At 40.2% G+C, this 23485-nt stretch overlaps 1 protein-coding gene across 4 annotated transcripts in view; it reads left to right on the top strand.

Annotated features, from left to right (window-relative positions):
* Positions 1-2896: 2896 nt before the first annotated feature.
* rtn4a (reticulon 4a) overlaps positions 2897-23485 on the top strand; it is a 33434-nt gene continuing 12845 nt past the window's right edge. Inside the window, exons 1-3 of one of the 4 annotated variants that reach the window (XM_036540591.1) lie at positions 2897-3543; positions 11421-11477; positions 12016-14118. In XM_036540591.1, the coding sequence (XP_036396484.1) occupies positions 3105-3543; positions 11421-11477; positions 12016-14118 (2599 nt within the window). In that variant the 5' untranslated portion in view covers positions 2897-3104. Of the gene's footprint in view, positions 3544-11420; positions 11478-12015; positions 14119-19873; positions 20150-21818; positions 22222-23485 lie in introns of those variants that run through there. The other 3 variants (XM_036540599.1, XM_036540610.1, XM_036540619.1) reach the window with 3 other exon arrangements.

Below are 23485 nucleotides of genomic sequence, written 5' to 3'. Positions count from 1 at the left end.
CTGAGTCAATCTGAGAAAGGACAGGGAAAACAGGGAGGTTTAAATACACTAATAATGACAAAACAGGAAACAGGTGAGTAGAATGAGCTTCAGGTGGTGGGAGCGGCGGGAGGGCAGACTGGCAGGACAGGAAGTGGGATGATGGAGCACATGACTTCTGTAAACAAAAGCACATGCAAGACAACAACAAAAAAAACAAAAACAAAGACACACCCACAAACACAGACAGGAGAAAACAAATAGAACAGGAAGACTTCAGATGGAGGTCCTGACACTCATTAATATAATTATTTTGAGTACTAGTGTGAGTTGTCTAGGCATGTCAGACAAACTGATTTCTTCCAAGGTACAAGACCATGTGGATTTGTGCAACTAAATCTGCCCACTATTTCTCAAAGAGAATTCTTCTATATTTGTTTATCTGAGAGTAATTACCATTCATACTGGTAAATGGGGTTATTTGAGGTGTACACTGCCTGAACATACCTGATCTCCAGCTGAAGTGTCAGAGGGGGTTTGCCTATTCCAGTGTCACTGCCATTCATTTGTATAAAATATAACTGTGTGCAATGTGCCATTGATGCAAACCCTAACACACGAGAAAGCCAATTTCTTCTGCTGGTCATAATTGACACAGCCGGTTCAACTCCGGGCTATAGGGATCATTTACATATTTTATAAGAAAACAAAAGATGTATTTTAGCACTAAACTTCCATGTTCATAACAAGAAGTGTGATTGCTCACAAGCAATTGCATTTATATTGTTTTACTTTGTAAACTATTATCATATTAAGAGAAATTACTCAGTTTTTTACTACTTTTTTTAAACTATCACATCATATGTTTAATTCATTACATAACAGACATCATATAAGGGCCTGCACTAAAAATGTATATATATATATATATATATATATATACACATACAGTGTAGCATAGCGGTTAAGGAGCAGGACTCGTAACTGAAAGGTTGCCGGTTCGATCCCCACTGGGACACTGCTGCTGTACACTTGGGCAAGGTACTTAACCCACAATTGTCTCAGTAAATATCCAGCTGTATAAATGGATAACATTGTAAAGAACTGTAACCTATGTAAGTCGCTTTGGATAAAAGCGTCTGCTAAATGAATAAATGTATATATCGAGTACCATATTAAACCTTTACACTGATTAAAGAGGCAGCATTTCCCAGGAAAATAATCCCTGTTGCAATAAATTTCATTGCTACATAACAATTGGCAAAAGGGATTTCCACTGTGGGTTCCAATAACCACAGCAGACATCTCAACCTGCATCTGCTCAAACCGCTGCTTACATTTAGAAACTGCGTTCAGAACATTGGGGTTAATCAGCATGTTACGAATTGTGTTTCTTGGAGGTGTATTTCCAGGGGCAATACTATATGTACTGCTCTTACCTAGAAAGTCGTTTTCTGCGTATAAATTACTTGCATGGAGACATATTCCAGTCTAGATTTAGTCTACATTTAAGTCAAAAAAGTTTACTTTGAAATACACTGTTTGGTGCAAAGTCAGAATAGATCATCTGTCATACAGAAATCAGAGAAAGAGTCAGAGATCCATAGAGAGACAGCAATGGAACCAGAAGCAGAACCAAGGAGAGAGAGCTAAGGAACCAGAGAGAGCCAGACACAAAAACAGAAGGACAGACACAGAGAAAGGGGGTTCGAGCCACAAAGCCAAAGATCTCTTGGGGAAACAGACTGTGACAGTCTTTGTTAGCTAGAGAGTGCTCACTACCTCCACGATAATGGCGGCAAGGTGAGGAAGATTAGAAAAACATGGAACTCCACTAACTTGCTTAAACGAGCATTAAGGCATAAAAACAGCGATACATCCACAGAGTGGCGGTGCACCTCAATGTTTATTGAAGAAACCACTGGAACTACAAAGGCCCACTGTATGTCAGTTTTGTATGTGCGGAGATAAAGCATTCAGCTCAATCCCAAATGAGAAAGAAGTAAAATATCCCAGTATTCTGTGCACTTTTGCGTCACCCACTGAACGGCAATGTTTATAACAACTGAATATTTGCAAGAAGAACATAACTTTAAAATAATCCGATTTTACTGTATTTGAAGTCGTGGATGTCAGGAAGTCAGTCCAAGAAAACTGCATATCGCGTGCTTCCATCTTTTCTTCCTAATAAAATGCATTTGCGTATTTCAGAAAATGACATTCAACAGTATACAGTATGAAGTGTTGTATGAGGTGTTAACGTTAGTCTACACCAGCCGTGAATTTCGAATGGATATTATTTTCACTGGTTCAGCGAACTATTGGTGGTCTGCAAGAAATGTACTATTTAAAAGCCTGTTGCTTCAATCTCGATCAAGATTTACTTCGAAAACATACTACAGCTGTACGAAAAGCAAAGTCGAAAAAAAATCCGAATTATTAAAAATCTGGATGCTCCGGTCTTCTGTATGATTTAGAAGGTTCGCTATCAGAGATTAAGCTAGTTAACTGCCAAGGGAAGATACGCTAGACTTTTGCTAGCAAGCTCTGTGGGTTCCATATGTATACAAGGACCTTCATCTTTATATTTTTGTAGGGAAACTTATTTAAAATGTCTCGACGTTGGAGCATTTAGCCACCTTGGTGTATTATTGTTAAAGATATAAAATCGCAGACATATCCCCCAACAATTTATCTTCCTCATGACTAGCTTTCTGGCGTAGTAACCCCTGTGTGTGGCGAGCAAATTGCCCTGCTTTCCATTGGCTAGGTAGAGAAATGGACGTCCTTAGTTGGGTGGCAAACGACCGTCTATGCAGAATGTCATTGGTCAGAAATGAGATCAGTCAAAATTGTTTTTTGCAGTAATTGGCCTAACAGTGCTCATTTGCATCCCAGTGTTCTGCAGTGTGTCTGATTGTATGCAAGCGGTATTTTCTTTCGGCACTCTGGTCGCGATACTCTTGTCCGTTGGAGCACTTCAAGCTATCAAGCTGCCTGGTTCGACTCTGCTTGGAACTGACAACGGAAATATATCTTGCGCCACGTACAGTCACTGGCATTTTACAGTATAACGTTTTGATCAATTGTCTACTGTACGAAAATCACTTTGTAGGAGAAAAAAGATGGAACAGATATCTTCCACAACACCCCCAGTTGATGAACTTAAACTTCATGAAGAGTGGGACGAGTATGGGATGAGGGATTCTCATAAGGCATTCGATGACACTGCAAGGTTTCTTTTAGACAAAGAACCCGCGGCTGAAGACCTACTGGACGACGATATCTTAGATTTAGCCGGTGGGGCTCGGGATGCTATCGAAAGGCACAAAGCTACCCTGCCACGCTTCGAGGATCCACCGAGAGATGCATTTTCGGATTTCACCCTCTCTGGCCCTGCGCCTTCAGAAAAGGAGTCAGAGAAAGCGTCGTTGTTTGGCGGTTTCGGGGATTCTACGGAAAAGCAGACAAAAGCATTGGATGAAGTTCCAGATACAGAAACACTTGAAGCTGCTCCCAGTAGTCGAGAGAAAGACTCATCGCCACCGGCGGCACCATCATCTTGTGAGTAACATTAGCTAACTGTTAGCTGACACGCTAGCTAGCAACTTCTGCTTGAGGCTGAAAAAAGGAAGTTTTAGGTTTGCGGTGCATTCCACGTTGAAAGTTCTTACGTATTTAGATCTAACTAGTTAGCCGTGCTTGTTGACGCCAGTTTGCATTGCAACGAGGCTAGTTAATGATCTGGATCTAAAGATGGGCGTCAACGCAAGTGAGATGTGAAAGCCACATGCCCGTGTTTTTCTTGCCAGCTCACAGTCTTTGTGTTGGTGTAACACGACGCAGTCAATTTCTAATGGTCTTACTAGCTACCTAGTTAGCCATCTGACTTGTATCTGTAGACTAATATTTATAGCAAACTAAATACATAAGGACAGAATGGCCCACGTCCGTGGTCTGGAGAAAATAATTTAATATTAGCAAGCTTAGGTGAGTTGTCCGGCATAGAGCGCAACAGGAAGCTAGCTCGTCTGAGGTGACTGTAAACGCGCAGCTGACCTTAATTAGTTTAAATGTCAGTTTCTTTCAGTAAATATATAAAACGTGGTTATATAGCTAGCAAGACGAGGCGAGGTTGTTCCCAGGGCTTACAGTTACAGAAATTAAAACATTTCATCTTTACCTAATGTTAAACAGCGTTATATTTTCTGATGAAACTGCATAGCAATATGTTTTCGGATTTGTTAAGAAAATTTGAGATTGGCATTAAATAATATTAAAAGCATACAATGTTTTGGAATGCATTGGCTCCATAAATTAAAAGCTCAGATAGCCACGGAGGCCAGCTAATTGTCAGTGACAGTGCATTCATAGAAGGGGCTGGGAGGGGCAAATGGAGAGCTAGCTGTTGACAGACAGTTCTGAAAATCGCAATGAAAACCTGACTGTAGACTTTCTCCATTGTAATACATTGTAATAGTGGTCTTGGAAAAACGGGGTAACACATATTGTGCACATTGGGAAATTAAGGCTTTGCATGTGAATGTCAAAACTGAACCGTGTAATTTGTGTGTTTCCGGGACAGCCCTCATCTGTCTGGGAGTGCCCTGCGCTGTAGGGCGAGCATGATGTGGCCCTACTGTAGCGTCAGAACGACTGAGGAGAAACTGGCAGTACTGTAGCACAATTACGTCTGTGCCTGTCCTTGTAGGAAAAGAGTCACATTTTTTAAAGGAAGCACTGACAACTTAATTTGTAAATAGTATTAAGTTGAACTTAAATTGATTTTGTATAAGTCATAACTACAGTTACAGAAAAAAATGCTTGATATAGTTTTAATGGCTGACAGGAAGATAGGCGTGGAATATTTTCTCAATTTGGCACGGACAGAAATAGTTTCTAGCACAAGTTGTCTGTAATTTAATACAACCTACTCTGTTACTGTGTGTGTTTACAAATAATGTTGGGATACCAGTTTGAGTGTTTTATACAGTGTGCACAACGTTGACTCTCGTTGTTCATCTTTTCAATAATTTGGCAGTAATGTCATTATCCTGATGGCGTTGTTTTCTTTCTGCTAAAAATAACCATAATGCCTTGCAAAGAAATAAACCCCTCAGTCCTTGATTAGCAAGTCTCCTTTGAAAGGGATCCAGTAAACCCTGATCAAGGTATACATATTTTTTGTGTTTAACCAATGAAGCCTTGGTTTAATTAAAAACCCCTGTAGCACCAGCTCATTTGGGATCAATCATGTATATACTGTATTAATGGGGTTATTTTATGTAATTTTCCATTCAGAAAGTCTTTAAAACAAGTGATTATTTTTTATGGGGAATATTTTTAAAAATGAAAAGGAAGTGATCATTTTTGTTACCCATAAACCAAGTACTCAGTGCCAAGTTAGGTCTCATTTTATTTGGATGTCCAGCCTTAAACTTCAGGCTTGTCTGTGTATTATTGGAATTGCTTGACTCCATTTGATACTGAAGCCCATTCTTGGCTGCCTGAAAGGCAATGTTATTGTTTTGTTCCATTGTTGTGTATGCTTTGTTTCTAAGGAATTAACTGAATATAATTGTCGACTGCATCAGTCTGTTGGTTATCCCTCTCTCAGCTGTGTTCTGTGCATCATGACAGTGAGTCAGTGTTGCCACAACAGCTGTTATGACAGCTTTCCAGTTCACTGTAGTCACATTTACACTGACTAGTTAAGATGCTTGTGTGCCGTCCCAGTGTGACCCAGTGTGGTGGTTTGCATTTTAGCTGATAGAATCCCAAGTACTGCTCAAGTTAAGATTAGCATTCATGATGAATAGGCTAAATTAATTTATATTTAATGAGTTTGAGTGAAAGCTTTTTTGGTGAAAATTCCATTCTTAACGTCACATTCTAATATAACATATGCTACTATAATATGAATCAAACATATGCCAGTCTTGAAACTACCAGACCCCATTGCACACAGCAGACAAGAATATATAAATAGCCAAGACATAGTTAAACAGGTCTAAAAGGCTGTCGCGCACAGCGGACAGGAACATATCCACATACGCACAATATTTTAACAGCACAACAGCACAGGTTGGATGCTTTCCTGGATCCGCTGGTCTTCCATTGTGCTCTTTTTAGAAGCTGGTGCTTTACTAAAGAAATCTGAAATTCGTTTCTGTGCCATTGTGATAGCTACCTTGTATGATGGAACATTACTAGCTACTAGATGACTAGGGACATTCTAAAACGCTTAACGTGACTTAATGTTCCAAAACTGCGATCAATAACCACCAAATTTCTCTCGGACATCTCTTGTCAGAAACACTTCCTCCTGTCAAAAAATCAAAACCGAAATCCTAGGATTATGGTCGTTATCTCAAGTTATGCGTTTTCCTCTCCATTGACGCCCATAATAAGGAAAAGGCTTAACGTGGCTTAATGTCCCAAAACAGTGATCAATAACCACCAAATTTGTCTGACATCTCACATGTCATAAAGTAAACTCTACCTCTTATCAAAAAAGCAAAACTGAAATCCTATGAAAGGGGTAACTATCTTGCGTTAAGCCGTTTCTTGTCCATTGACCCCCATTATAAGGAAAAAGCTTAACATAGCATTATGGACCAAAACGGCGACGTATCAGGACTACACTTCTGTAACATATTTTTGATCATGACGTTAAAGAAGCAATACGACGACCCAATGGGTTTAGTATAAACACTGACGTTTTCATTGAAGTTTTCCCCATAGGAACCCAGATTTGGTGATCATTGGATGTTATTTTGGAGCATTAAGCCACGTTAAGCCTTTTCCTTATAATAGGCGTCAATGGAGAGGAAAACGTTTAATGTAAGATAACGTCCATACTTATAGGATTTCGATTTTGATTTTTTGACAGGTGGTTGTGTTTATGACAAGAGATGTCCGAGAGAAATTTGGTGATCATTGATCGCTGTCTTGGAACATTAAGCCACATTAAGCCTTTTCATGTTAAGCGTTTTAGAATGTCCGGATGACTAGGCTACGTGATGTCCGTTGACCAAGATGCTTGGCGTTATTTTAATAATTAATAATTATTCAGCATTGCTAATTATTTCTCAAAATTTCCCCAAGCATTAAATTCTTGGGTAAATAACAACAGAAGAATTATTTAAAAAGTTTTAATACGTTTATCTGGCAGAGAGAGCTGTGCCTGTGATGTCTGCCTTTTCCAACAGGAGGTGCTGCAGCACCCGCAGCACCCCTACTTCCCACGGCCCTGCCTTTGTCACAAGGCTAGGTTGCATTTACTGCTGGAGAACAGAATGACATGTACACAATTGGTTTTAAAGCATTTGTTTTTTCAAAGTGAACTAATAATAAGCTTCCCTGCATGCTTTTGGTATTTAATACCATTATTAAGTATCCACTAACCTTGCTTATCAGGAATGTGCCATCACAGAAAAGTCTTTTTCCTTGCGAACTGGCCATAGTGTGACACTCATGGATGCAACATGAAATGGTTCTTCTTTTACACACTGTAACCTGATGACGTCAGCTTGTTTAGGAGGTCTTCAACTACTGCCTTTGGAGTTACAGTTGTCACTCAAATTGTTAGTCTCACACCCCGTCGTGCCAAGATAGACATTGTCTTTTTTGCAGGGTTACCACAGTACCTTAAGATTTCTTAATAATGAACAATATAATGAAAAGTAGTAAACTTGGCTTACTGGGAATTCCTTTGTAGTCATCTGCAAACTTCTGCTGGTCAATGACCATTTACCTGCAGTTTTTAGAAAGATTAAACACTTGTGCTGTGATTTTATGTACAGAAAATTGATAGCAAACATGGAAAACGAAATGCTGTGTGTTGTCATGCTGTAATATTTTATGTGGTAAAGGTGTCCACTCCTGCTTGATTCACCTGTGCTATGAGTGAGTCTGCTGTCTGCTCTGAGTTCGTCAACACGCTGGACACAAAGCCTCAGTCAGCTTGCTGTGGGAACACCTCATTTCAGATTACATCAGCTAGATTTCTGTAGTGTCATCATCTCGTAAATTAGTTTATAACCTAATTCATTTCCTTTTCACTCATTACAGTGAGGGCAGTGTATTTGTTGATCTTCAGAATTTGCATGTATACTGAATGTATACTTGTACTGAATACTCAGAAAATTAAATAAGAAATGTCTGTACAGCCACTCTCCAATGTAGTCAACAGTGCATATCATTTTAGAATCTGGTCAAATTTTGACTGATGTTTGCTTTTGATTTTGTGTGAAGGTTTGAGTCAAGTTAAGATGAGCTGTCTAAACTATTAATAAGTAGCGATACACTTTTGTCATAAGTGTAGCTAGCATAGCTTACTTAAGGCACTATAGTGAAGCCTGCAGTTTGGTGTGTGTTCAGTGTTTGATTTCAAAGCTTTGAAAGAAATGACATTCATCTTTAAAATCGGCTCTGCATTGCAGAGGGAGAAAGTTATGAAAAAATTTAAACCCTCATTTGACAATATTATGCTGTTTATTTATTTTATACTGTAAGATGCGTGAGTAAGCATGGTTAAACCACCATTCTTTGTTCTTCCTTCATGGTGGCATTTGTTAATTGTAGAACCTGTCAACATCACTCATGTTTAATATCTTATGTTTGTTTGTTAGTGCACATGTGATATTAAGTGGGTTACACTGCCATTTAATTGAATTGAAGAAATTTCTAGATGTTTCCCAAGAGTTGCTACTCAGTGTTATTATTTTCCGGTGTAAAATGAGTATGCCAACTGAAAAAGTTATATTGGCTTACCTCCCTGTATTCTCTCTCTGGATGATATTGCTCCAGAGACACTTTTGCCAAAAGGAAGCTGGGCATTTTAGATGAAGCTGATGAGTGAAACAAGTTCTGGTGTAACTTTGGATGTGTTTTTTTAATGTACAACATCCCCACGCATTTCACGTACATGCTAATGACAGGTAACACTGAGTAAAAGTAAATGATTCATACAGATGCTGTAGTAGAAAAAAATAACTCAAAACTTGGATGTATAGCCAGGTGTTCTTTGTATGCATTTGTCAAAAAAACTCAAAATGCAAATCCAGTGGGCTTAGTGATTAGTCAGTTTTAAACTGCATTTTGTATTACTGCCTTCAATAATTGCAATTCTGAATTCTGCAATATCTTAGACAAGAATTGATGAATTTTATGAATAACAGGCCAAAATTATCTTCCTGTCATCCCACTTCCTAATGGCTGAAATGTGCGGTATAGGGTCCACTGTTGTAACTGTCATGCTCATGCTTTTGTCTTTGTCAAAATAGTAGGTCTTTGATCCTGTCTGAACACTTCTAAATTACTATTTACCTTAACTTGTGCAGTGTATGCTGGTGGAAAATCATGACCTCAGGGTTTGCCATTACGAAGTGTCTGAGGTCAAATGATGCTGACAGCGAACAGTTTTTACGTAGTCACATGTCTCAGTACTTGATTGTGTCTGGTGGATCCCACCAGAGTGCAAGAGAAGAGTGTACTACTAGAGGAAGAAAAGAATTTACTGTCTTTGTGGTTTACTATGGTATGAACTAAGAATGAGTTAGGTGTAAGGAGGCTGAACTTACTGTCTATTTAGTGAACACTTGAAGGGTGTGAATCCACTTTTGATGGTGAATGAGGACTCATTAGCTGCTGAGATTTCACAGAATATAAAGTATAATTTACTTTATTAAATTGATGCAACACAATAAATGATAACAAATAATGTATTTTCTAAGTTAAAGAATCATTGCGACTAGGGGTGGACGGTATAAATGGTATAGAAAGTACACCGGTATACATTTGCCCTATGGTATGGATTTTGACTATACCGTGTTGACCGGTAGAGCCCTCACAGATATGGTTGTAACTTCATCGAAAAGACGCGATACACATCTCGATACATTGCCAGCCATCTGATACATTAAAGATACATATGAAGCACCTACTAATGCTGTACGATATGATTCAACCCTATTGCGATGCAGTACAATTTGACATGATTTGATTCAACACAATGTGATTCAACCCGATACGATGCGATGCAAAAGAATATGATGCCATGCAATTCAGCATGGTACAGACAGTTTGATTTTATTTCTTTGGTTAGTTGTGCTGCCTGTGTACTTTATAGCAGCACGGCATATTTTGCAAATTACATGCGTCTTGTCAACATGTCCGTCTCTTGAAAAATACGAAGTGACGCCAAACATTTGATTTGTAGAAATTCGCGTGGAATGTGTAGCTCTATATGTTCCATGGTAATCCGTGACTCGCCCAGACACGCCTCCAACTCGCGCGAGACTTGGCCGAGAGACTTGACGAGAGAGCGCACTTGAGAAGCAGTTTAGAGAGGAGGAATCTATAAAAATATTGATCTTTAATCCCTGAGTCAGTTTTTGTTTTCACTTTGTCCAGTTTGATTTTATTGTATTTCATGAAAAAGTGTTTTTCAGCGATGGAAGTTACTTGAGAAAAGGTTTTGTATTTTTTTGATTTATTATTGCAGTTTTGCACAATAAATGTTCTTAAAATACCTCTGTACTATGTGAAATATGTCCTAGTAATACAGTTAAGAATACAGTAATAGCTGCCATGCAGTTGCCATACCAGTGCTTTACCCCTTCAGAAGCATTTATATTGAAATTTTAAGAAAAACGAATATACTGGGATATATACCGTTACCGTCCGTGCTTCAAATTATACCGCGATATAAATTTTAGGCCATACCCCCCAGCCCTAATTGTGACCCACCTTAGAAATGCAAGCACAGATATGTTTAAAAAGCTGTTAATGTCAGCATAATAGTACAACATGATCACATAAGAAATGTTTTTGTATGAAAATTAACACCTTCCTTCTTTCCTCTGCCCATTGTTAGCTGTCCACATATTGTTCAGTTGGTGTAGCCTTTTAATCTTCGACAATGAGGACCTTTCACATGTTTATGCTAACATATGAAAATTTCGTACATAAATATGAACAAGCATTTGTGTTTGACTGATTGATGTAGCAGTTCAATGCTACTCTTGAAAGAATGCTGAAAATAGATCAGCTACTTCTTTAACTAGTTACATGAACACTGCTTGATTGCCACTGTTGAGAAAGATCTAATTACTCTTTTTAATTGAAGTCATCACTTCTTTAACAGCACATTTTAAAATGCACTTCTAAGCAGAGTGAACTAGCTGAATGACCCATACCTGGTCCTTAGACCCGCTGTGTTTGCTGGTTTTTGTTACTGCTGATGGAGAGTTCTCTGTTAAGCATGCTTGATTGCAGACTATGTACATGTTTAATAACCTGTTAGGCTTAATGTTAATGTACTAACAGATGTGCATACAGTACCTTGTCTTCCACGCATACCTCAGGAATTCTGTGCTTTTAGCAGCAGCAACTGGCTGTTTGCTGGCTCACTGAGCTGATCTCTTTTACTTTTTCAGATGAATCCATTTTTTCTTCCTCTGCTTCATCTCAGCCTCTGATACAGTCCTCTGCAGGCAAGTTCCTTCTGCTGGCCCTTACTTATCTGTCTCTGCCTTGCATATTCTGCTCTTGTCCTTTCCTTGCTTTTTTCCTGAACTCAAGCTGAGTCGCCGACTGCATGTTTGTAGCTTGTATCTGTTCTCAGCATAGCAAGTGTACTTACCCTCTTCAGGAATTGTTGTTTGTGTCCATGTGCTCCTGTGTCTGTTTATTGTAAATTAGTTACCTGTCCTTGAGCCCTATCCCCATCGTTGTCATTGTGTAGTGATGAAATTGAAATAACTGCAAGCAAGTTTCTGTTTTGTTGTTCTGGGTTTTCCCTTCACTGAGCACCTTAGCTTTTTTTTTGTTTGCATGCTACTGAGATTTTTTTAAGATATGACATGTATCTCAGAGTTTTGAGGTAGAAAGGTTTGTTACTGTACTGAGCTTCTGTTGTGGTCACTGATGGGAAACCCAGTTTAGACTTAACCGCTTCCATGACCCCAATAAATATTTTTGATAGTGAAATGTGTCTTGATATATGCCATTTTCCTTCCTGTCTGGGCACAGGGGGCAGAAAACATCCACTGGGACAGGAGGGTGATAGCTTCGGTCTGGGAACTGTTGCACCTGTCTCCCCTCTGTCTCCTCTTCATTCTCCTGATTCTTTGGAGGAACTCTCTCTTTCTGACAGCCCCAATCAAGCCCCCTTTACATCAGTGCCATTTGGCTCTGGCCCAGTTCCGTATGCTAAAGACTACTCTCAAAAGGTCCAGGACATGCCTTTTGGTGAAGAGGTGAAAATGCTTGAATGTAAAACTGGAGTTGACAACTCAAACATCACATCAGGCCTAAATGTTGATAATGACATGTCAAGAGAGCCAAACAAAGAGGGCTTGAAGGCGGCTACCTACTCTGAGAAAGATAGTGGTCAGTTCTTGAGCTCCTTTATTTCAATGGAGAAAGATCTGGGATCCAGTGCAGATCGATCAGAATCATTGTTTTGTGAAGACAGTGGAGTTGCTTCCTCACCTGATGAGAAGTTAGGCAGTTCAGTGGAGTCTCAGGATGGGAAAATGGATAGTGATAAGGAAGGGTTTGATAAAGACTCTGAATCAGGAGAATCCACTGGATCCACTCCAACTCGATCACCCATGAATCTAAACGTTACTACTCAACCTTATGTTACATATGCCTCCTCTAACCCAACAGCAAACTCAGAGGCTCCATATCTTGACTCTCAGGACAACATCAAGGCAATAGATGGAACAACTCAAAGCTTGTTTGCTTCAAAGAAATCTTGGTATGAGACTGACCTGCTGACAGGCAAAACTAACACAGATGATTTTCTATCTGAGATGAAGACCTCTTCTGCTTCAAAAAATCCCTTTCAAGAGTTTTCCCCTATCTGCGACTCTAAAAGTGGGTTTTCTCAGTATGGTGAGATGTGTTCTGACAGTAGGGCTGTAAAATTGTCTGAAAGTCCTACACCAGACTTAGTGCAATATGCACAAGATGGAGAAACACAAGAGGTCACCTCAACAAAGCATAAAGATGAAACGCACTTTGATTTGGTTCATATGGCTTCTGATTCTTTTTTGGAACCTTCCAATCCCTCATTGCCCCTTTCAGTGTCACCTAAAGAGTCTGAGGACTCTACTGCCCAACCTTCTCTCCCAGATATCCTAGAGTCATCTCCTTTGAGCTCTGGCAAACGAGACTCTGATTTATCGGAAAGTAGCCCTGATTCTGAACAGAGCCCAATTCAGGAACTACAAATGGAGACCTATAATGTCCCTTCTACTCATTTGGCAAGAAATCCATTCGCTTTTGATACTGACCCCAAAATGTCAGTTTTGAAGGACATGTCAGTGGACATCGGAGCAAGGGGAGCCGAAAAGACAGGGCATGATGTTCAGATGGGTCTTGAGAAAAGTGTTGGTGCCTTTGATCTAGTGAAGGAGGTGGACAGATATGAATCTGTACTGTGCATGAACTTGCCAACAGGTGTACCATTGAAAGCAGCTCCTGAAGATTCGGATTCTGAGAGCCTGAACACAGATTCCTTGTCTCCAGTTTTGGAAGTGATGGCAAGGAATCCAGAAAGTTTTCCAGTGGAGAATGAAGAGAAAATGAAGGATTCCAAAGTACCACCGGTGAAGGAGACTAAAGATTTTGTGGAAAGCGGAATGTTTACGGAAGAGCCAGAATCAAGAGAAGTGCTAGAGCAAGAAGTCTCCTCAGAGGAGTTTGAAATCATAGAGAGGCCCCCTACGGGCATCATAGATGAGTTTTTAGAAACGCCGGATCACTCAAAATTGGCAAAGGCCGCTGACATTGGTGCAGATAATGACATGTCAAATTTCAGGCAGGACAAGGTAGTCGTGGAGGTTGGGTCAGAGTTACATGGAGTTACATACAGCTCCTACATGCCGTTAGTCCAGGCGTCACCTGGTGTTGCTCCCCAGAAGACCAAAGCTGAAGTAGGAGACCCATTTGCTCCCACAAAAGAGTTCACACATCAAATCAAAGAGACTCTTGGCCACTTCGCTGGTGAAGACCATAATAAGTCCGCTCCCTGCCAGAAGATGGTAGAGAACGTTGCTCCTGATAAGGCAGCCCTGTCTGATGCCTCTAGAGGTGCTGGGTTGCCAAGCCTGAGCTTTGAAGCAGGTAAATTCCGCATTTGTGTGCCCGTTTCTGTTTGGCACATGATCATTCCATTCACCCAAGAGTTATTCCCATCACTCATTCGTTTTTAGACCTTTTTGTATTTTTTTATTCCCTTTGCATGTGGGCTGACCACCACACTGCTTTTAAATGTTGTGTGTGTGTGTGTGTTGGTATGGACTGCAACCTTGATGAAAATTTACCCATTCAAGGGGTTCGCATGAAAGTTTTTCCACATAGTGTTTTCCACACGTGTAATCTCAGAGATATTTCATTTCATTGCATTTCACTGTTCTCAGAGTTGTGCATCCTTCTAAATGGAAGTTAAAATGAACACTTAATTCAAAATTAACGTTTGATTCTAAAACATCTTGGATTTTAAGTGAACGTCTTCTGATACAGCCACATTCATCTGTTACACGTGTAGAAAATTCACATGTAAACCCAGAGGTTTTTGTCTGTGCTTGTCCCTATTTGTCCGACAGTCTCCCTGTATGTCTTTGGTTTTACTCTACTTCTGGTTCCTGAGTCTGTAACTAGGTTTAGTAAGAACTGAAAAAATCTAGATAATTCTTCCCAGCAGAAATTTAATAGAATACCCCTCAAACCATGAAAGGCCATAGAGTCCACTAATAACTATATTGTTTTATTTTTGATTTACGTAACTCACTTCAAATGGAAAATCATTCAACAGTGTGATACCATATCCACTGTCACGTTTAAGTTAAATTTAAGTTTAAGTTAAATGAACAACCTGAAGTGAAAATATGCATTGGGGGGCTGTGTAGCATAGTGGTTAAGGATAAGAGTGTCTGCTAAATGCCAATAGTGTAATGTAATGTAATGCACTGGTCACTGGTCATGTGAGATACAGATGTACTGATGAGCTGCCAAAATGTTTCAGCAAGCCCAGTCATCAGACTATACAGCTGAGGGCTCCTTAAATCACAGGGGAAATGAGAAACGGTTATATTGTTACATGTCTCAGGATAATCCTCAGAACTGATGACAAATTTTGACTGTATTCATCTTTTTGTTGTGCACAGTAGTACAGCGTAACACACTTTAAATCACCTCTACCATGTGTGTATTCGAGGGCTGTTATATTAAGCAAGGTGATAGTATCTGGGTTCATCTGTGGTTCTGCTCAAAATGAAGTCCTGAAAAGAAATATCAGACAGTGGTAGCCTTGTATTTTGTAAGACCTGGTTTATCTACCACTCTTCAGTACACAGTGATGTTTCTTAAATACTTGTATTTTGGTATGTGTGTGTAGCGAAGGGCCTTGTCAGTCAGAAAAATAACTGTTCTTTCCCTTAGCATTTGCCATACCTTCACACAGCTGGGAATATAATTATATTAGCAAGTTATGATATTGAATTACAGTGCCATGTTTAGTGGGGAATAAAGTAACAAAACCATATCTGCTATGTACCTGCTGTATAGACAACTCATCAGTGCTGTTGAAATTTTGCTATTCTATCAACATCAGTTTTTCTCTCTGTACTGCCTGTAAAAAGCAGGCAAGTATACTAGGAGCATAAATCTTTTGTTCTTTGCTCAATGTATGAGGAGTATAGGAGGGCAGAGTACCTGGATTTACTTGATTTCAAACTCATATAAGAAAGCCAAGACTGTAATATGGAAAGTGGTTCAGTCTGTGCATGCTATCTGATCAGTCTCACTCTAGCCCGTGGCTCAGAAAAGATCCGCGTAAATAGTCCAGCTGGTATGTTTTGCTTCACTTCAAAAGAATTTGCTCAGTGGAATTTGATTATCACTGTTCCCTCAGCCTCGTTGGAGCCGTGACTGGAAGCAGTCAGATTAAGACAGAGGATCTAGAGTGGTTTCTCCTGCCAGCTTTGTTCCCACCAGACTCCCTTCTCAATCCTATTAAGGGCTCGGCTCACATGCCAGCATTGGCCCCACTCTAAAAATTTGCACCATTAGTTGTCCACCATTATTTGTCTGGTTTCATGGAACCAATCAGGAAGAACATTTTAAAGCTGAGTCACTTAATTCTCCTGCTTTAGAGTGAGCTGGGGTAGCCCTACTAAGGAAGGTCTTTTACCTTCAGCCTGGCAGTTAGAAGTGCTGTTTAATTCCTGATACAGTTGCGATGGAACGTGTCTTTTGAATAAATTTTATTTTTTAAATAATCTTAGTGGTTCAGGATGTACATTATGATGTAAGTTAGTTTACTGGTTAATGATGACAATAATTGACATAAATATTTTGTATAATAATTACCTGTAGCAATGTACACTCTATGGTCACAAATATTCGGACGCCTGACCATTACACCAACAGGGACTGTAATGACATTGTATTCAAATACATATACTTTAATATGGGGTTGGTCCCCCTTTTGCAGCTATAACAACTTCCACTCTTCTTGGAAGGCTTTCCACAAGATTTTGGAGTGTTTATTTGAATGAATTTGTGCCCATTCATTCTGTAGAGCATTTATGAGGTCAGGCACTGATGTTGGACGAGAAGGCCTGGCTCACAATCTCCATTCCAGTTCATCCCAAAGGTGCTTGATGGGGTTGAGGTCAGGGCTCTATGCGGGCCAGTCAAGTTCTTCCACACCAAACTCATCAAACCATGTCTTTATAGTCCTTTCTTGTGCACAGTCATGTTGGAATAGAAAAGGGCCTTCCCCCAAACTGTTTTGCCAAAAAGTTGGAAGTATAGCATTGTCCACAATATCTTGGTATGCTGAAGCATCAAGATCGCCCTTCACTGGAGATAAGGGGCCTAGCTCCAACCCTGAAAAACAGGTGTGGCCAAATACGTTTGTCCATATAGTGTATGTGTAAAGAAACCTGTTTTCCATTTTCCATTTGTATTGCGGTCTATTTGCGATGTTGCCAGTTCTTGGATTTCTCACTGAAGATTGGTGCTTTATTTTCACTGCGCTGTTGTCAGGTCAGTGGGTCATGAGAGCGGGAAGCATTTTTTTAGTACCGAATGCTGAGTAGTCTTTTTGAACATCATTGCTTATTAGAGTCTGGCACAGGTACAACACTGGAAACATCAGCCCAGCAGTGCACACTACCATCAAGGTTAGTGTTTCCTAAACCTTTTCTCAGGGGCACTCTATATGTGTGTGTTTCTTCCATAGTTTCTTAGGGTTGGTCGAGCTGTGGATTGAACACTGACATGACTAGAATACTGACTTGTATTTAGTATCGCTTGGCAATTAATCTACTGTTATGCATTTGGTGGATGTGCATTTGTTCTCATAAAAAATATACAAGACAAAAGGTTCATTCAAAATGGTTTTGTTAAAGTCTACCCATAGCTGTTACAATGAATTAACAACCGAAATGGTTAATTTAGCAAGTAATAAAGGTGTTGAATGGAGAACTAATTTGTTTGAAGGATAAATATTTAACAGACCTTTAAGAAATACCTGGTGGAATGGTGTTTTTCTGTTGACACCAAAACACCATTCCAGTAATGCATTTCTCTTAAAAGAATCTGTTAAATTATGCCAAAGATTAACACTTTGATGATGAGCAACAAACAAGAATCATTTTGTGGCAGTTTTATTAATTTATACATTATTTGTAACAGCTGTGTGTTTTTCGTCCTGTATCTAGCCTTAAATACAAAAGTAAATTGTAGGTCTTCCTATAGTGCTATAAACACATCATGGACAGGGTTCCACCTGTTTTTTGTAAGTACCCTATGTGATCACATTCCAGTCAGCAGATGAGCCAACAGAAAATACTGGAGCTAAATTGTCTGGCCAGCTGCGATGTGTATGCTTGTCAGACATAAAAATGCTGTATGTTGTCTTTATGTGGAGGCATGAAGGCTGTGCTGTATTACTATTTAATCTGTTGTGAAGTATGAGGCATCCCCTCAAAGCAACATTCTGCAGTACTGTATGATGTATAAGGTCACTTTACACACTAAATTATGAAAGAACATGGTGAACTGTGATCCATGTTCCAAGATCTATGTGTGCCTGAATCCCTTGTCAGAAGGAAAACCATGTTGTGCCAATTGATTTTGATACAACTCTGCTTTAGCTACAGTTTTTAGAAATGCTATTTGGTTAGAATGAGACAGATCTGTTCTCCAAATCCTTATGAGACAGTCCCCCATGCTTATGGAAGTAAAACTTGTTAACAAATGTCTTGCAATTAAGGAAATTATTTTCAGTACAGGAAAAAACAGTAGCAGCATCTGCAGATTGTTTCTCTATATACACAGCAATGTATTGTGTATTTTAAATCAGATGAATGTGTCAGCATTTCTGTATCTTAAATAATAAATTTGCCTAAATATCATTGTAATGATTGAGACAAGACAGCTAACAGCTCATTTAAAACCGTAGCAGTAGCCATAGTATCCCCAACAATATGAGAGTGCCACCTATATGCATTGAAGAGATAATGTAGTTGTAGAAATACTGCATATTTAGAATGCAGTATTTTTATCTTGAGCAGTAAGATGCAATACCTCAAAGTACTCCAAAGTATATCCCCAACTATGTCAGCAGATTATTTTTTTTTATCTCACCTGGGATGTCTATACTCATTTGTCCTCTCAGAAATAAAGGTGGGAACCTGTATACTGTAATAAGATTTAAAGCATAAAGGTGTTGTGTGGGGTGCTGTTGTTCCTAGTGCAGTAATTATAAATGAATTATCCAACCTGTGATGGCAAAGGAATAGCAGTAGGGATTGTGAGAGATAACTGAGAGTGCGCAACACTGGACTGTTAAACAGTGATAACCAATATGTTTTACTGGCTATTTTATTATTGGGTATGTTTCTTAATCTGTTTTACATGTGACCGTTTTGTGTGTTGCCTCTCAACTCCACTTATTTCAAACTTGAATTTACTGTGGTTTGGGTAACTGGAGTTCTGTACTATCAGCTTTGACATTATCAGTTGGACTACAGCTCTACTGACTCACAGAGTGTTGAACGTTGCCCCTTGTGATTGGTGCATATTGACGGCCTTATGTGTTGGTTCAGAGACTGAAGCGGATCTGATAACACTGCTTACATTGTGCACTAGTGTAAGAATGTTTTAATGTGCACCAAAAACTAGAATTTTGGCATGAAACAGTCCATGAAATCAAGAACAGCCATATCAGATTCAAGGTCCAAAGAGGTGAGGTGAATGCACGGTCTTGTTGGTCCTGTAGGAAATTTTGCGCTATGAGTGTGGTGCCCTCCAGTGGAGGTAATGCTAATTGCAGTCTTTTTTTTGGTTGCAGTACTTCAAGATGAAGACTCTATGCTTTTATGGCGTTAATTATTAATGGTGATGTGATTAAATTCTAAGATTCATACCTTGACAGTTCAGTGTAGTCTTGAGTAGTAAGGTTTTAGACACCTCTTCATTTGCTGTCTGCCTCTCGATAGTTGCCACATAAATTGGAAAATCACATTTGTTCTCTTAATTGTCAGTATGACCAATGGCAGTGTGGCTGTAAGACAGCAGAAGATAGGGGGACAAAACTTCAGGAGTGCTCTTCATGTCACTCATTGTGGTTATAAGTATCGAGCAGACGTATCCCTGAACACATGGCTGAACTCTGATTAGTAAAGTGTGATAGAAAAGGGAAATGGAAAACTGCGTAGTTGTAGACAGTGATTCCCCCTTGTAGTGTGTGTGTGTGTGTGTGTGTTTGGGGTGTGTGTATGTGTATGTGTGTGGGTGTGTGTGTGTGTGTGAGAGAGAGAGAGAGAGAGAGAGAGCGCTTGAGGGGAGGGGAAGCTCTGCCACTGCGTCACTCTGCTTGGGTGTGCAGACAGTCAGCTGACCACAGCCTTGCACCAGCATTGCTCCAGCACCGGTGAGCTGCAGTCTTTTTCACTGGGGGAGCTTGTCGTTGAAGTCCGCCACCACCCTGGGGCTGCAGGAGAGTCACACCCCGTCCTCCTTCACTTCCACCACCCCTGGAGCCACACTGGAATGCCTAACTGATCCCAACAGCTGAGGGTTACGTAGCTCATCCGCAGAGACAAGATGGAAAGCCAGCCTCCAAAACACTGGAAAGACCAGGGTATCTGCCTTTTATTCATGGCACCCCTCCTGTAATACAGCAAATTTCTTTTGCATACGAGAGAGTGCTAAACACTCGTACTTGCAATGACTCGCCTGATTAATTTACAGCAAAGCAGCAAAGCTCTTTGACGGTGTAACTAAGTAATCCTGAAAGTTGAAATGGCAGTCTTAAGTGAACAGTTCCACTGTGTCTTTGTTAACGTGTGTGTGAGTGTACGGGCATGTGTCAGCAACTGTGCTTTGTGGGTGAAAAGTGCTGTAGGTATACAGTCAGGATTGCCTTTATTTCTTATGTGCAAACTGCCCTGGAGATTAGCTGAGCAACCTTTGAACAGAATGCTCCTCTGCTCCAGTGATAGTAGGAATTCTGCTCAAAGGTACGGAGGGACTATAACGAAAGGGGTGCTGGAATTAAATGTGGTTTTCCCTGCTAAATAATTTACTGATCTCTTCAGTCTATTAAACATTTGCTGACAGAGAGGAATTTAATGCATCGGGGAGCTTCCACCCTCCTGAGTCCTAAGTCTTTCTAACAGTAATGTCATTTCAGGCCTACATATATGTAAATGTGTTGACAGACTTCTGGATCAGCAAGCTTAATTTGAATTGGCGTCAATTTTCATAGTGACAAAATTCTAATGAAATCATAATTGGATTATTTGTGTGTTAGGCAAATCTGTTGCTCCCCATTTGGCTGTCTGAGAGCAGTGTTTTCCCAGCTTTAGTTTTCCCCTAGTCTGCTGTGCAAGTACCCTGTTGGGTCAGAGTTGGTGCTGCAGAAGCATTAATTCTACTGGGCTGTCTGTCAACAGGAGCTGCTGTTGCAACACTGCAAAGTGGCTCAGCATGTCGGCAATTCATTGGAAGATCACTGTGCCATGGGTCAACTTCCTATAAGGGTTGAGTAATGATGGGTGACAAAACGCGTTGTCACTGTGTGTGTGTGTGTGTGTGTGTGTGTGTTTGTGTGTGTGTGTCTGTCTGTCTGTCTGTCTCTGTGTGTGTGTGTGTGTGTGTGTGTCTGTGTGTGTGTCTGTCCGTTCCATGGGTGTGTGTGGTTGAGAGGGAGGGAGATGTGGATGGGCCTGTTTGTCCTATTGTATAGTTTGGATGCAAGTGTACTGAACATTCGTAGGACTATTGCGCAGTACGGTAGAGAGCAGCATGGAGTAGTTCCAGTTTCTTTATTTTTTATTTTTATATTTGCCACCATCCTGTGGCACAGTCGTACACTTGTAGGCATGTACAATGAAAGCTGGGGAAAGGATAACTGTTTCTTAGGGGTAATTGTGCCGCAGTATTTGAAAAAATTATGCTCTCAAATAGACCTGTAACTTAATTAGCTTCTAAAATGGTACTGTAGGCCTCACAGTCCAGAGAGCTGTAATTATGTAATAGTTCAATAGTAAAACACTTGTCTGGACTATTAGGCTGCCAAATGTATTCCCAGTCCTTCTTGAGCTGTGTGCAGATTTGTGGTCATGTTTCTCTCTTTGACAAATCATTTCAAATCCCGGGGTGCGAATTAAAAGTAATAAACTCATATTTAGGTTATTTTCTCGCTACCTCCAAAAGGTACAGGGTGAATGTTTTAACATTGCAATGCTTAATTAATAGTTTCCCAAATTGTAAGGAAATTAACGTATATTGGTTATTTATTTAAAAAATTGTATTGTAGTCTGGAAATTTGATAGGCACATTGCACAGCATAGTCAGAGTTACCACGCTGCTGTTTCACCTACAAGCTGTGGAACTGATGCGCAAGGAATTGGGAGTGAACGCAGTTTGAATGACAGAGTCGGGGGTTTTCAGCTGCTGCGCGTCGCTCGCACATTCCACTCGGCAGACCGCGAACGAAACGAGCCCGCCGTCACTGTCGCCTTGCTCGGATCATTGTAAAATAAGCGACCGAGAAAGCGAGGAAGACGACAAAAACAGCGAGTTGGACGCAAATAACGCCTCGGTATCTGTGGACCTCCAGTGACCCTGCAGGAAGTGAAAAGCCTCGTCTCTGTTCGCTGTGCTCGGAGCTGGTGTATGCAAGCAGCCACAAGATGGATGCCAAGCGGGGTTGGTCCCTTCATCAGTGCCTGTGTTTCATTGTTTGCATTCCCGATTTCTGCAGTACCATTGTTCGGGTTCGACAACAAATGTTTTTGTTGTGTGTTGAATTGTGGCACAGAGGACTATTAGCTCGTTAACTACATAGCTAGCAGGCTACCTAGGTAAAGAGCCAACCAGATTGGTCATGTCGGAAGACAACGCACTGGAGCTCGTGATGACAGGGACAAGATTGATAGAAAAAAAAAAACAAATATGAGGATACACTAGGTTAATATGTTTTGGATAACGAATAAGATGACCATAAAATTGTCGTAACGTTAATTGGATGAAATCAACATCTAAACCACGACCGACAGCGTTTGGTTGTGGCTAATTTTAGCTGACAAGACGCTTGTTCATGCTTACATCTACCCAATACAGACTGCAGCGTTGAATGAGGTCGCTCGTTTGCGGCGTTTATATCAGACAAAGCCGCTCGAGAACAGGCGTGCTTGCAGCATACATGATGATGATTGTACAGAGTCGCTTTGACGTCTGCGTGGCGACGATTTCTTTAGCAAAGCGGCAGCCAGCCGGCCAGCTTGTAAATAATTCGATTCCCTTTTGTTGCTTATGTTCAGCGCATGCGAAGAGCTGCACTGTTGATCTGTATTTTTTTTATACAGACATTGAGAGGAAAATCAATGCTTTCGTCCAAGTTAGAGCTGCGTTAATGTGTCTGCAATCGGTTATAGGGAGCACAGTACATTTTAAAGACTTGTGTTTATCTTGGTTGTTAACCTCGTGATACTGGCATAAATTCGGGTGAACAATTATAAAATCTGGCGTAGAAATAGGTGAGGAGCTGTCTAGAACCCTAATTAGATAACACGGTCGGTCCATAATTTAGCTGAAAGCATGTAGCAAACAAAATACAATGACGTAGTTTTTTAATTGTCAGTTTTTTTTAATTGTAACATTTGTTTTATCATTTTATCCCTAGTAGTAGAACTAGAATCAGAACTGGTTTATCTGTGTAGCATGTTCCATGTTAATATGATGTCAAATTTGTTGGAAAGTTTTCCCCTGTAACAAGTGTAATCCTACTGCCTGAGACTGACCAGTGAGGGATGAGGATACTGTAATGCTGTCTGTAATGACTTGTGTACCAGCTGTAAGGAATTACATGGTTTTCTTCTGTGATCAGCACTTGCGTTGGAATAAGAGGGACTGTACCCTCCTAATTGTACACACACCCTTTACACTGCACTGTGTTGCTTTAGGGATTCCT

This window comes from Megalops cyprinoides, chromosome 1, assembly GCF_013368585.1.
Source record: "Megalops cyprinoides isolate fMegCyp1 chromosome 1, fMegCyp1.pri, whole genome shotgun sequence".
In the NCBI taxonomy this organism is placed as follows: Eukaryota; Metazoa; Chordata; class Actinopteri; order Elopiformes; family Megalopidae; genus Megalops; species Megalops cyprinoides.
This window is presented reverse-complemented; position numbering and strand designations above follow the sequence as displayed.